The sequence below is a fragment of the Engystomops pustulosus genome, chromosome 4 (genome assembly GCF_040894005.1).
Source record: "Engystomops pustulosus chromosome 4, aEngPut4.maternal, whole genome shotgun sequence".
NCBI classification, from domain to species: domain Eukaryota; kingdom Metazoa; phylum Chordata; class Amphibia; order Anura; family Leptodactylidae; genus Engystomops; species Engystomops pustulosus.
Window position 1 is genome coordinate 192,425,661 of NC_092414.1, and position 15,578 is coordinate 192,441,238.

General features: G+C 44.0%; 1 protein-coding gene across 5 annotated transcripts in view; it reads left to right on the forward strand.

Annotated features, from left to right (window-relative positions):
- Nucleotides 1–290: 290 nt before the first annotated feature.
- The window catches only part of PRR36 (proline rich 36), a 32,561-nt gene continuing 17,273 nt past the window's right edge, over nucleotides 291–15,578 (forward strand). Inside the window, exons 1-3 of one of the 5 annotated variants that reach the window (XM_072149118.1) lie at nucleotides 305–430; nucleotides 12,383–12,448; nucleotides 13,157–13,324. In XM_072149118.1, the coding sequence (XP_072005219.1) occupies nucleotides 13,168–13,324 (157 nt within the window). In that variant the 5' untranslated portion in view covers nucleotides 305–430; nucleotides 12,383–12,448; nucleotides 13,157–13,167. Of the gene's footprint in view, nucleotides 431–11,520; nucleotides 12,449–13,154; nucleotides 13,325–15,578 lie in introns of those variants that run through there. The other 4 variants (XM_072149120.1, XM_072149121.1, XM_072149119.1 and 1 more) reach the window with 4 other exon arrangements.

Genomic DNA, 15,578 nt, shown 5'->3' on the forward strand with positions numbered 1-15,578 from the left:
ATATATATATATACACATGTACATATGTAGAGCGCGTTTTCCTCCCTAGAGCCTAATAAATGACTCTTCCTGCCTCCTGCCCATTTAACGAGGCGCATTGCCATGGAGATAGATCCCTCAGCAAGGGCAGTGCGATGCTCTGCAGGGGTTAATGATCACATCTGATCCATGGCTTGTCAGTATGTGCAGAGGACAGCGCTGCCCCCTGCTGGCCACAGACCTGCCTTACAGGGAGGGCCAGGGTGCACAGATTATAGGTTACTCCTGTGTGTGTCATTTTTGTCGCTGTGTGATATAAATGCCTACATGATGTGACAAGGTAGTTCTAGATGATCCTGTTGTGTGACCCAGTTCTGAGCGGGAGCCAGAGGTGGAGCTGGGAAGACGTGCTCATTGTGCTCGGCGTACCTGAGCTCTGTGTACCTGGAAGGTATTGCAATATACGAGGGGGATGATGATGATAGGGTTGAAGGATATATATGGATGTTGTTTTCCTATGAGAGCGGTGGGGGAGGGGGGCTGACATCATGTCAGCGTAGATGTGAGTGGGCGGTGGTTCTTCTGGAGAGATGTGATTTATTATACGACGTGCAGGTTTTATTGGTATATTGTGTCTGATTTTACGTTTTATTACTGTCTACGATATTCGCTACTGCCCTTTAACGCATCTTTATATGTGCCGCCTCCTTGTACATGCACCTCCATATACATTAGACTTTTTCTCAGTATGTATCTTGTGAACTACTAGAATCAGAAACGGGCCGATCCCTGACATAGTATAGAGCAGGGTCCATGTATCCACAGCGCTGTACCGTAGATTTAATATTAAAGTATTTGTATGTGAATGACATATAACACTGGAGGGAACGTGACTAAATAGCTTCTCCCTTTTTGGGAAATTTTTCATATATAAAACACAGCATATTCACAGGAATTAAAATTTTTTAAAATATTTATTCACTCTATTTGCTAAAGTAATGCGCATATTATTGTAAGGGATTATTTACACATTGGGGCTCATTTACTAAGGGTCCGAATCGCGCATTTTCGTTGTGTTTCCCGACTTTTTTTTCCGATTTGCCCTGAATTGCCCCAGGATTTTGGAACACGCGATCGGATTTTGGCAAATCGGCATCGGCTTTCACGCTGCAAGAAATCGGGGGGCGGGCCGTCGGACAACCCGACAGATTCGGAAAAACTGTGAAATTTTAAAAAGAATTTGTGTCGCAAGATCAGCACTTACATGCAGCGGGAAGAAGAAGGTGAACTCCGGCGGACCTCGGCGCAGCAGCGACACCTGGTGGACATCGGGCACACGGACCTTAGAGAATCCGGGAGACCTGAATTCCTGTCGGAGAACGCACCGCGGGATCGCGACTGGACCGGGTAAGTAAATATGCACCATTGTTTTGTGTTTTTTTAACACCCATGAGAACTAAAAGTGGTCGGAACAAATGGGTTAAAAAATTTCCTTTTTCCTGTAGAAAAAGTGTCCCTTTAGTCCATGGGCTGTAACTGTGGTGCTGTTGAGCAAAATAACACCAGAACCTTTTCCAAAGACCATGTTGGGTCTATGAAAAAAAGGTCCGTATGCACGACAGATTCCATGGACTGAGCACAATGACAAATACACAAAGAAAAAATGGAAGTATGCTACTTACCTGGTCAGGAGAGGCTTTGCTCATTGGGGGAACTGGTGTTGGTCAGGTTGACCGGCTTTATCATATGCCAGGTCTCCCTGTTGGTTTACATTTGTGTGTAGTCCACACTTTTACATGGTTTTAATATTTCTGTGTTGTGGTGTACTATGGTACAAATAAAATTTGTTTACTTTTAACTTTTGGGTCTCATAGCATACTTCCTTTTTTTCTTTGTGTATTTATAATTGGTTGTTTTCTGAATGCTTTGATCCTCACTATATTTACGTCAGTAGTGCTAGTCCCATGCTCAGTTTTAAGGATAGGGATGAGACTCCTTACATCATAGTGGTGTATAATACAAGGAGTCCTTCATTATCACTGTGATAATACAAGGGGTCCCTGCTTCCCCACTGTGATCATGATTACAGTTCAACACTTCTGTTCCGCTCATAGTGAAATATGATGCAAGGACAGGGGCGTAACTAGGAGAGACTGGGCCCCATAGCAGATTTCTGCATGGGGCCCCCTTCCCCTTAAAATATATATATATGGCAGGCACACGTCGGGCGCGCTGGAGAGGAGAGGTGAGCGCAGCTCACCCCTCCCCTCTCCATAGAGAATAGAGCCGCATGGCCGTTCTTACGGCCATAGATGGAGCACGCTCTATCTCTTTTGCTCGAAACAGTGAGTACTCATTGTGCTCACCGTACCAAGCCCCGGCGTATAGAAGCCTATGGGGGGAAGTATATCCGGCAGCAAATTTGCGGCCAGATATACGTCCCCCATATGTTCTTGGGAAGATACCCCTATACAGACATGTTTATACAATTACACACATTTATACACTGATATATACACACACAAAGTTCTACACTCGTATACACCGCACCCATATACATACAAGCATAGACCTATACACACACATTTATGCACTCATATACATTTATACACTAATACAGAGTGTATACAAACTCATACAGTATACACATTATATACATATAATACATATACAACACACACACACATATATATATATATATATATATACAAACAAACATACACACACACATACAGTATACACTGACCATATATACACATACATGCAAGGTTAAAAATACCATATACACCCATGCTGCATATACATACAGAATATACACACATACAGCAAATACACACACATTCAGTATATACAGCATACATACTTACCACATACAAAAACACACATCATATATATATATATATATATATATATATATATATATATATGCACATATATTTAAATGTGCACATATATATGCTTATATAAATATATGCATGTAAAAATACAGTATTTGCTTCAATGCATTTATACACAGTATATACATATACACATTATATATACAGTATATACACAGTAGATGCATATATACACATATACATAGGATTTACATATACACAGTATATATACAATATATACACATATACACAGTATGTATACAATATATACACAGTATATATACAATATATACACATATACACAGTATGTATACAATATATACACATATACACAGTAAATATACAATATATACACATATACACATAATATATACACATATACACAGTATATATACAATATATACACAGTATATATACAATATATACACATATACACATAATATACACACATATATACAATATATACACATATACACAGAGTGTCGATTGTGCGCGTCAGAGAGGTGGCTGGGGGGGGCGGGTCATAGAGGTGGATGGGGGGGCGGGTCAGAGAGGTGGCTGGGGGGGCGGGTCAGAGAGGTGGCTGGGGGGGCGGGTCAGGGAGATGAGCAGGCAGGCGATCCCGGAAAGAGGTGGGTGGGCCAGGAGATGCACAGAGAGGGAGGGGCCCGGGGGCACGATCCGGCAGGCACCCGGCACAGCAGCCCCGGACCACTTACTCCAAGCGAGTGGCAAAGCACTGCAGGGAGAGTGCATCCCCGGGCCCCTGAACCTCACGGGCCCCGTAGCAACCGCTACGGCTGCTACGGCGGTAGTTACGCCACTGTGCAAGGAGTCTACTCTACGGCACTGTGAAATACAGACAGTATATGGTCCATATTCACAGACCAAGCACGGTCGTGTATACCTATTGAGGTCCAAAACATGGCAGATGTAACTGGCTTAAACATACTCTTCCATAGAACAAATAAATATGATTGCAGATAGCCCCTCATATATAGAGCATCATATATAGGGTATCATATATAGGGCATCATATATAGGGTATCATTTATAGGGTATCCTGTCATGAATCATAGATTGGAGCTCAGGAACTGCAAGTTATGTCTCAGACTCTGAATACCTCATAAGAACCTGTAATGGCTACACATATTCTATAAACACTTGAGGGAAAATGTAAGGGCTTCAATCTTAGGTGGAAATCCCCTTTAAGTAACTATGACAGAATCCTCGGATACACACCCGGTGAGTTATTTTCAGATTTTAGGCTTCTAAGTGTCTGTGATGAATATGTTCAGGGCTGGGCCTCTGTGTTCTGTGTTCTGAAGGAGACAACAATAATGGCTTCTTCCCTCCCTTTCTTTACACAAACTACCATAACTACCAGCAGATGAGAGGCTCAGTACATACATGAGTAATGGCGACATCTTCCCTTATTATAGCGCTGATCGTGAGGTGATTGATACTGAGGAAGGTGATACACTGTAGGATGTGAGGGCAGAAGAAACTAGATTAGATTTTATATATTTTCTAGATTTTTGTGAAAGCCTGAAATAGTTCTGAAAAGTTAACAAGTACAATAACGCTTTTTGTTTCACATCCTCAACTATAGAGAAGACATGTTCTTCTGCCCTTTAAATATGCAACTTAAGCACCCCAAAACCAATTACTAATTTTAACATAAAAAAACTGTGAAAATCTATTGACTCAAGTATAAGCCGAGGGTGGGAAATGCATTGGTCACAGCCTTCCAGTATATAGGTAGCTAGTACCCTCCCCCCCAGTATATAGCCAGCCCCTTGCCCCCTAGTATATAGCCAGTCAACCCATACCCCCCAGGATATAGCCAGCTAGTCCCTGTGCCCAGTATATAGCCAGCTAGCCATTTCCCCCTAGTATATAGCCAGCAGCACATGCCCCAGTATATAACCAGCAGCCCCTGTCCCCAGTATATTGCCAGCAGCAAATGCGCCCTAGTATATAGCCAACAGCCCATGCCCCCATTTTATAGCCAGCTAGCCCCTGCCCTCAGCATATAGCCAGCAGCCCCCGACCCCTGTACAGTATATATAGCCAGTAGCCCCTGCCCCGAGTATGTCCAGCCTCTAAAAAAAATTAACTCTATGCTCGCCTTTCCGGCACCCTCCTCAGGTCCTCTTCTTGCTTCCCGTCCTCTGGCTCTGTCTTCCAGTCACCGCGCGCTGACAGCACACAAACAATGACGTCAACCACTTGCCAATGTCATTCTGCTTGCGCCACCAGTCTGAATGGGGCCCTCCTTCACACTTAAAAAAGATACATATTTGTAAACTGAAACATGCAAATGACAATCAAACATTTATACACTCCTGAGCTCACATAAATACAGTGCCATATACAAATGTACAGCGTATATACAGTATATACACACACCATACACCTTATACACATACAGCATATACACATCACAGAAACAGAATGTATACATCACAAATCCCATTATATACATATTATGCAAAACAATATCTATATAATGCACATCCTCCACTATTTACTGTGTTAGGAGGAATGATGGGGCCCCCAGACAATGCGGGCCCTATAGAAGCTGCTATGGCTGCTACCACTGTAGTTACACCCCTGATTTAGAACCACCATTGCCTAGATCAATTATTATCCAGATCTACTGTTACCTAGACCGTCTACTAACCAGATCTACAGTTAGACAGACTCATTATTATCCAGATTTACCAATATCTACACCCTCCATTATCCAGATCTACTGTTACCTTGATCAACCATTACCCAGATCTACTGTTAAGTACACCCTCCATAACCCAGATCTACTGTTACCTTGACCCACCATACCCAGATATATTATTAGGTAGACCCAGTTCTGCTATTACCTGTACAAACCACTACCAAGGTCTACGGTTTATTGACTCCCCATTACCCAGATCTACTTTTGGCTACTCCTTCCATTTTGACAATACACTTGGCTCCAGCAAGCATGCATGTGTTCTCAATAGGGAGAGAATATAATGTTGAAAAGCCGTCTTATCTCCAGTCAGATCATCATCTCACAGAAACTGTCCTCACAGATCAATTAATATTGGCTTCTTGCTCTCATATTTCCCACAACAACTTGCATAATTGAGATGAATATCTATAAAGTTGATATAGATACTAATGGGCCATTATCATTTTGGTGGTTTACCACCATAGGTGTCTTTAGAAACTTTGTAGAAGATATACATCATATACTATATCAATGTTTGATGAGATATCACAAAAGGTTAAGATTATTTTTTAAAGATGATGCACAATATGTTTGAGCAATATTCATTTTTATGTACACTCTCTCCATACGTGAATAAGCATATTTGTCCCACTCATCTCAGAAATGTTAAGGCTTAAAGGGGTGTTTCCAGGACATAGATATTAATAACCTATCATAATTACATTTAAGAAATCAAGTTCTGATTATAATAATAATAATTCCTTTATATAGCGCACACAGATTACAGAGCTTGCCTAATGAGTCCCTGACCCCAATGGGGCTAACAATCTAATTATCAGGGCTAGGGTCAGTGAACCCCCTGGGCCACTGCGGATGGTGACAACTGGGACCAGAATCTAAGTGACACCCAGTCTTCACCAGAGCCCGCCGCAAAGCAGGTTGGTCTTGCTGTGGTGTGGTACCACCAGCTCGTTCCATAGGCGCAACTTGTCCGCGGTGGCAGCCAAGGTCAAGGTACAAAGTCGGCAGGCAATCTCGTGGGCGGGGACAGGCAGTAGTCAATGCAGGTGGCAGAGGTTCAAGGTCAAAGACGAAGCAAGAGGTCAAGGCAGGCAGTGGAGGAGCGTAGTTCGGAACGGAACGGGAAATCATAATAACAGCGCAAGACATCAGAAAAAGTTTTCTCTAAGGCACGAAAATCTGGCGGGGAATGCTGGGAGAGGCTGGCTTATATCAATTTCGTGGAAATGGCCAGCACCAATTAGTGGTCAATTGGCCCTTTAAATACTCAAGTGCCGGCGTGCGCAGCCAGCTGCCGAGCAGGAAGGTGCACAGGCGAGGTGGGGAGGGGAGCTGGGGGCCGCAGGGAGGCACGTGGGTCGCGGGGGAACCCTCACACAGAGGGCACCTGTGACACTAATCAACCTACCAGTATGTTTTGGAGTGTGGTAGGGAAGCGGAGGACCTGGTGGAAATCCATGGAAACATGGAGAGATCATACAAACTCTTTGATGTTGACCCTGGGACTTGAACCCAGGTCCCCAGCGCTGCAAGGCTGTAATGCTAACCAATAAGGCACCATGCTGCCCCATTCCCTCTCCCATTAAGAAATGCTTGATAGAACTCCCACATCAGATTTTAGAATTTTAGCTAACAAGCTGGTTACATATCACATAACCAAGAGAAAGTGTTATTCCACTTCATGTTACTGATGCTATGTGGCGCATACCCTAAGCAGTGGCGTAACTAGAAGCTGATGGGCCCCAGTGCAAATTCTGTGCCAGGCCCCCGACTGTAATGTATAGTTTATAGTAATAGTCTTTTCATATGGGAAAGTGAGACCTTATGGGCCCCCTAAGTCTCTTGGGCCCGGATGCAACCGCACCCCTGCATTGAGATGTGCATGATGTCACCCCATTCAGTGTGTCATATCCTCCAACTTCATTTACTTACTATCTTTCTGAAATCTCACAAAAGCCCTTTACTTCCTCTTTGTGATGGCTGCTACAATACATGTGTGTGCACAGGCCGGAGCGATGCAAAACAGAGCTTGGTATCATAGTCCATGTATGCAAAGCATTTGACAAAGCCTCATTGACAGCACAGAACAGCATCTCTTACTACTATATATTAGTTGTATGGAACATTGGGGCACATTTACTAAGGGACGTGCGCCAGTTTTCTGTTGGACTTTGCATGTTCTTTCATGTGCAAACTGCTTGCATGCGTATTTAAGAAGCGTCAGCACCACACAATGATCAACGTAAAGGGGGCGTTACGGTGCCGTGCGCCAGGTTTAACATGCAAAGTCTGACAGAAGTGTGTTGCACGGCCCATGTTGAAGGTGCACCCAAGAAAAAAAAGTTGGTGCACTCTGTCGGGGCTGTGCAGGGGGCACCAGATTCATAAAGAAGGAAAACACATATCCAGAATCCGGCGCCCCCTGCACACTACACAGGTAACTGCACATAGTACACACTGCACTGTTCTTGGTAAATGTGAACCATTGTCTGTAGTTTCATATGAAAACTTTAAGCAATGGCAAAAATGGTGCAAACTGCATAAAGTATATTATTATAAAGCACCTAGGAATGTACTACCTCATATTTCACTATTTTTGGTGGGTGTATAAGTAACACAATAAACTTATCTTATTGGTGCATAATGTATGTGGAGGTCCCCTGAATGCAAACCCCTCAGCGAAGGGTTATGGCAAAGGAGCCTTCTAATTGGGTCCCCGCATGACACGGTAGGTGTAATGTCACCAATTTATGTGATTTTTTTCTATGTGGCAGAGGAATCAGAGGAACCTTAGGCACTAGGATCTCCAGCAATCAGCTACTGTGCTGGGAACCTGCCCAACAATACAGGGGTAACGATTGACATTTTCAGTCTTATGAGCATTATGGGAATATATAAATTCCCTAAGTGCACTGTGACCTCCCCTGCCATAGAGAGCGGCGTCACTGCCATCATAACAAATCACAGCAGGGTGCCCATTAAAATCCATGAAAACAATGGATACCAAGAACTGCTGCAGAGAAGATTCTTATTTCTGGGAATAAGAAAGGAGTCAAAATCACTCCTCAACCCAAAATGATTTAAGACAAACAGCGTAACCTCATCATCATGTATATAACGGACAGCCTTTATTAGTTTCAGAGACTGCAGAGTTTTCATTCAGGACTATTGTCACTAAACGCTTGACTGCCCTCTCCTACATAGCGAAACTGCAGCCCCCACCGGCCCCGGCTCTGTTCATTCACTGCGCAAAGAGGGGAGGGGGTCTACTAAGCCAGAATATATGTCCCGTGCTGGGAAGAGAACGCCTGGGGATGTTTTTATAGATGTAGTCAAGAAAACTTATTAACCATAACTAGTTATTAAATATCAGCCTGGAGGGCTTTCATTAGGGTCATCCACCAAAGATGGATTAAAAGTGAAATATATATATAAGACAAAAAAAGCAACCGGCACTCCTGCTTTTTGTCTTTTTACATTTGGCAGGACGTGGCCTTCCGGTTGCAGCGTGCACCCAGCCTCTATTCCATAGCAGTGCCAGTGCCGCTAAAGAAATCTTTTTTATATATATAATATACAGGCATTCACCGGGTTACATACAACATAGGTTCCTTGGATGTGTACTTAAGTTGAATTTGTATGTAAGTTGGAACTGTATATTTAATAAATTGCAGCTCCAGACAAAAAAACATTTTTTGCTGTCATGGGACCAAGGATGATCAACAAAACTTCATTACAGACACCGTACAGCTGATCATTGCAGTTTGGGACTATGGTAACATCCAGAGACTTCACCGTAGGTCACAGTGGGAAGAGGGGTCCGTCTGTAACTAGGGGTCGTCTGTAAGTCGGGTGTCCTTAAGTAGGGGACTACCTGTATACTAATGACAGCTATCCCTCCCAACTGGGACATACATGGACGTTTTTCTATTTACAGGTACTCTCAGACTAATATTAATATCCATTTCTCCCTCCATCCTTAGAATCTTTATCCAATCAAATCCAACTACTCTACAAGAATTATTGAAAATCTCTTACTTCTGTGATACTCACAAATTCGCTTCCCGATTCCACCAATTCTTTTAAAGTCAACCCACTTTTTGCCATTTCCGAAATTAACTTTTTATTCAACGTTAAAACATCAAAAATACAAGTACAATAAAATCTGCTTACCAGCAATTCCACCCTACTTCTATTTTTTCCATGTAAATTCAGACTACCTACAATCTGCTCAGTCCATAAATCCCTGAAGTATATACGGCGTATATACGTCCCCCGTACGCTTCAATGGGCTCACGGCCCTGTACGGGAGTGGTACGGTGCAGCACCGTACCGCTCCGTAGCCCGGGAAAAGATAGGACATGTCCTATCTTTCTATGTAATAGGGCGCCGTGTGCTGTATCTCCCTATGGAGAGGGGCGGGGGTGAACTGCGCTCATCCCCTGCTCCTCTCCGCAGCGTCGATGTATGCCTGCCGTACTACGGTACGACGGGCATACATTGTGTGAATGTAGCCTTACTGTAATTTCAGATTTTTACAATCCCCCTCCACTATTCTCTTCATATCTGCTCTTCCCACATCCATCTCCAAGATATCTTCCAAGCTTCCTCCATTCTCTGGAAATTGACGTCTCCATGCCTAAATGAAATCTACCATCCCAATCCATGATGATAAACCAGGGACACTTACTCATAGATCCAGGCACCTAGACTGGTAATCTTCTTATATTTGTTATATGGCCTCCTCCTTTCTATAATCAACTTTGAAGTTCATGCTAATGAGCTCAGACGGGCTATGGGGGTGTTACCAGAGCCCTTCAGGCCCAATTACATAATTTGTATATCATTTTTATAAGCAAGAAGGCCATGGGTAGCAAATTTAAGATTACCACAGTCACAGTACCCATATCTATGAGTATCATGATGGATTGTGATGGAAGATTTGTTTAACACCTTCAAAAACAACAAGAAATGCAACATCTTAAGAAAACCCTAAACCTACAATAACACTGCTACGACTACACACCATCTGAGCATGTTTATTGTACTATATTACATATATAAAATAATAACATCCATTTCCAAGCTTGATTCATAGAATACTTATCCTCACAATAGGTTAGTGCGACAACATGTGGACACCTCTCGATGACTGGCTTGGAGTGGGACCAGTTGACTCTGTGGATTAGTTGGGTGGTTCTCCTACATAACTACTAAGAGACAACTCACAGCCTTAATATCAAACCATTCTGCAATATACCTGTAACTCCACAATACCTGGCATGGGCATACTCAAGAATTGGTAGGAAGATGCCAAACTAAGAGACAGGATACAAGAAAATGATCTCTGCTGTGAAATGTAATCTGAGAGGAGGTCATAGAAGATGGTTTTGACCATATGGTCCTGAATCCCTGGAGGCGTACAACCTGTTGCTTTAGGTTTTAGCTTTTAATTTCCCACTTTCTTGTTTCATTATCACTTCTATTAGACATAGTCATCCATGGACAGCTCCATGGTAGCTATGACGCCCACCTTGAGTTAAGAACTGCTCGCTTGGTGGGTCAAATATATTGCCTTTCCATACTTGGACAATCAATAGTTGATTGTCTCTTTGGGTCCCATATTTGCTATCCAGAATAGTAATATAAGCAGGGTTGGATTATGACTGCCATGGGCCCTGGACTGTATGTATGTTATAGCCCCTACAAGTCTGGAATTCACTTTCTACAAATGATACTAGAATCAAGATTTTTGGGCAATGGAAGATGTGTCCATTCTGCCCGTTTTCAATCTGCGGTTTTAGGACCTTTCGAGGACCTTCAAACATCCTGAATTGGCTCTTGTGTACATGTGTATTGAGAACATGAACATATGTATGAGGATTTCATAGAAGTCCTTTACAGTATAAAATTTGCTTGGTGGTTTGGGTGGCCATGGGCCCCCTAGAAGGCTTAGGCCCCAGACTAGCACCCAAACTACCTATATTATAATCCATTACTGAATATGAGGACACAGGATTCTCCATATCAGGGGACACCGCCAAGGACTCACATATCAAAAGAATCTCTCCAACAATTCACTATTCATCACTAATCCTATGATTGTGGGCTGACTCATGGTCTACCCCTGCTATGTATTATGTTGGGGGCTGGATGACAAATTCTCTCTATAATGAAAGGTGGAGACAATACAATGTAATTCTGGGCCTGGGTATATAAATCCCAGTCACTGACTAGATTGTATACATAGCAGGGATCTTGTATGGGGACAGACACTTCCTCCCCATCCCCCCCTTGCAGTAGAAGGAAGCCCCCCTTTGTGCCGTATCACAAGAAATCAAGCCTGGGTGTGTAATTATTACATTCGGTAATCTAGACAGATAGATGATAGCAGACGGCCTGGCATGAGGGTGGGTAGACTGGATGTGGGGGGCATACAGTGTGGACTGTGTTGGTGGACACAGTGCCCCCTCTATCCGAGCTCCGCACTGTGTCGCCGAAGCTGCTCCAGCTGCTGCTGGTCCTTTGAGTGAGCGCACAGGGTATTGTCGTGTAGTAGAGGAAGCTTTATTGATCTCCTCAGCCGTCTCTTTTGACGGATAATAGAGAGCGTTAATCTCCCCCTGGGAGGGTATGAATATTCACATCCCCCCCCCCCCCCCCTTCAACAAGGGAGAGTGGGGGGAGCATGTCCAAAAGCTCTGCTCTCCTCTCATTGGACTCTTTCGTCATCCCTGGTACCCTGTTCCCATCTATCTCCTCTTCTTCTTCCCCCTGTGACACTTGTGAGGAGGGACAGAGGGAGTGACTCGGAGGCACACTCAGCCACACACACCCGAACAGCAGAGAGAGAGAGGTAAGTGCACGTATATATATGTTATACAGTCCTTGTCTATCTCAATGCCTTATTGTAGGACTATGTATGTAACGTTACATTTAGCCATGTATATATCACCAACATATTCCGCAGTGCTGTACACAGATGGCCATCTTCATCTACGGCTTGTTATTGCGTTATGTCGTTCTGCATTTAACCCTTGCCGTTCTAGATAAATGAATATATTTATTGATATATATAGAATACGATGTGAAAGGAAGCCATGGATTTGCCTCTGCGTCCCATGTCCCAGGGTTTTGTGCTAGGTCGGGGGGGGGGGGGGAAGGGCGCACCCATTCAAATGCAAACTACTTGCATTGAAACGAGGGTCTTGCTCCAGTCCTGACACTTGTGAATATGGGATTTGTGTGAGCTCAGGCAGTGATTTCTATCAGCATGCAGCAGACGTCCTTGTCTTTGTATGTAGGGACCTGTCATACACATAGATCAGTGTGGGGATGTAGGAGTAGGGATCGCTCGGCACATTGGTGAGTATATGGATAGGAGGATCAGGCAGCATCTGGCTTCTCTGCATAATTAATACCTCTAGGACTAGTACAGTGGAGCTGATGTCTGCGAGTTAACCCTAATAGTCTTCCCCGGGTCACCATGAATACAGATGAAGAGGAATAATCAGCCTACACCCAGATACAAGCACATAATAACCGTATCTTCCCCTCCCTGCAGGCTTCATCACAATGGACTCCTCCACCAGCGGGAAATCCAAGGGGGGAACCCCAAATAGGCCTCTAACTTCTAGACCGTCTTTGTCCAGAAACACAAAAACCGGAAGCCCAAGTCCATCTCCCAAATTAGCCACAGAGAGCCCCCGCCCAGGAGCCACCAGGGGTGTAGGTAAGTACAAACTGTTACAAAACAATAAACTTGTGGCATTAAAATAATCATATACTGGATATTTAATCGGTTTTACTAGTTGCGGATCAAAATTCTCAAAGTTGCAAGTGTTTTTGGGTCACGGATTTTGGTTAAACATTACATCTGAGCTGCAGTACCAGACAGCACCCACGGAGAGGGGTGGCGCTGTTGGTAAAATAAAGCAGCAGCGTTTTTGTAATTAGTCGCATTGCCTTTTAGAGGATAGTTGTGATGCAGCAATAGGGGGGTCTCTGTACTAATGGGGCTCACATAGATTTATTGCTACAATATAACAGAACAGCAGCACATGGGTAAATGTTGCTTTGTTGACAATGGGAGGTCTGTCTAATTATGCAAATGAGAACATTCATCACAGTATAATTGACTACATCACACTGTTCCATCTTTCGGCCTCTAAAACTAGCCACGGTGTATATAAGGTTCAGCTATCCCAGCTGATTCTTCCATGCACATGCATACTCGGCCGGGTTAAGCAGTATATGTGTGCTTAATGAGAGAGGGAAGAAACCTATGGTGGTAGCTTATATCCTGCTTATCCTCATCTTCCTCAGAATCATGGGCGAGGGACCCCTCACCAATATACCCCTAGATGTTTGAGCTGATTAATATCAGTGGGTTCCTCTGATACACACATAATGGGGGATATTTCTCAAAAGTGTCTGAGAGCAGAACTGTTCTAATTGCCCAACCAATCAGAGCTCAGCTTTTATTTTAAAAACAGCTACAAAAAATGAAATCTGAGCTCTGATTGGTTGCCATTGGTAAGTAGAACATGTCTGCTCACAGACACTTCAAATAAATTGCCCCTATAATGGGTATGGTCTAAATGGGTAAATGGCTCTGTCCACAGGATGTCTAATGTGACTGCTGTCATACCCCATGATATCACCAACACAGTCACTCATGGGTAGCCCATATTGTTGGCTTTTGTGACATCAGGTGACATATTGGGATGAGATATTTAATAACAAATTTACAGATTTAGGCTGCATTCACACAACATATGCCTGCGGTACTGTAGTGCATGGGCGCCGGGGAGAGGAGAAGGTGATGAGCGCCGCACAACCCCCGCCCCTCTCCATAGGCGGCGCCGTATATGATATGTCCTATCTTTCTCCCGACTATGGAACGGTACGTACCGCTCCCATAGGCGCCATGAGCCCATTGGTGTATATGGGGAACGTATATATACGGCGTATATATGTCGGCTCTATATACGTCCCCCATACGTTCGTGTGAATATAGCCTTAGGCCGGCCGTATATACGGCCGATATACGTCCCCCATACACTTCTATGGGCGCACGGCACCCTACGGGAGCAGTACGGTGCCGCACACATGCGGCACCGTACCGTTCCGTACCCGGGAAAAAGATAGGACCTGTCCTATCTTTTCCCGTAATACGGCGCTGTGCGCCATAGGTTGCTATGGAGAGGGGCGGGGGTGAGCTGCCTCACCTCCTCCTCCTCTCCCCGTACAGTGCCGTTGCCCGCTACGGTACGGTACGGTACGGGCAACGGCAGTGTGAATATAGCCTAAGTCTGTTTTTGAGACCGTAAACACCTTGTGGCAAGGCAGTGGGGTACATTTACTTACAGTTTCACTAGAGTTCACCGAAAGTGCATTGTCGGACTTTAATGCACCGTGCAGCAATTCACTAAAATCGTGCGCCCGGTATCCTGCATGTGTCACTTCCATGCTCAGGTCCGACAGAGTTCATTGTTATTACTATTGTTGGTATTGTGTTTCGTTTTCAGTATAGGGACATGTTACTTGTGTAGTGGTTATATCTTCCTTTTGGTATTGATTCTTTTTAGCTTAGCAAGTGATTGGGCTTGTGACACAATTTGAAAGTTAAATCCCGCGTTCAATCTGAATCAGTCGGACTGTCCAACAGCACGCCCTCCAATTTGTTATACATGGAATCCAGTGCAGGGACCACAAAAGGGTCGTGTGCGACACAATCCCAGCGCAGACACTTCTTAAATACTCTTTGGCCCCGAAAAAGATGAACAATGGGTGACAGATACTGGGTTCAGTCATTGGTTTGGTGGAAAATATTGTTTACTTCACAACATTCAGGCTTAATTCATGTGTTCAGCGTTTAAAAACGCAATGCAAATGTCCAGGGCCGGGAGCCCAGCCCCATCACGTATGTATTTCCAGTGAAACATATGCAATCGGTAACCAGCACCCAGTATTCTGCATTGTTT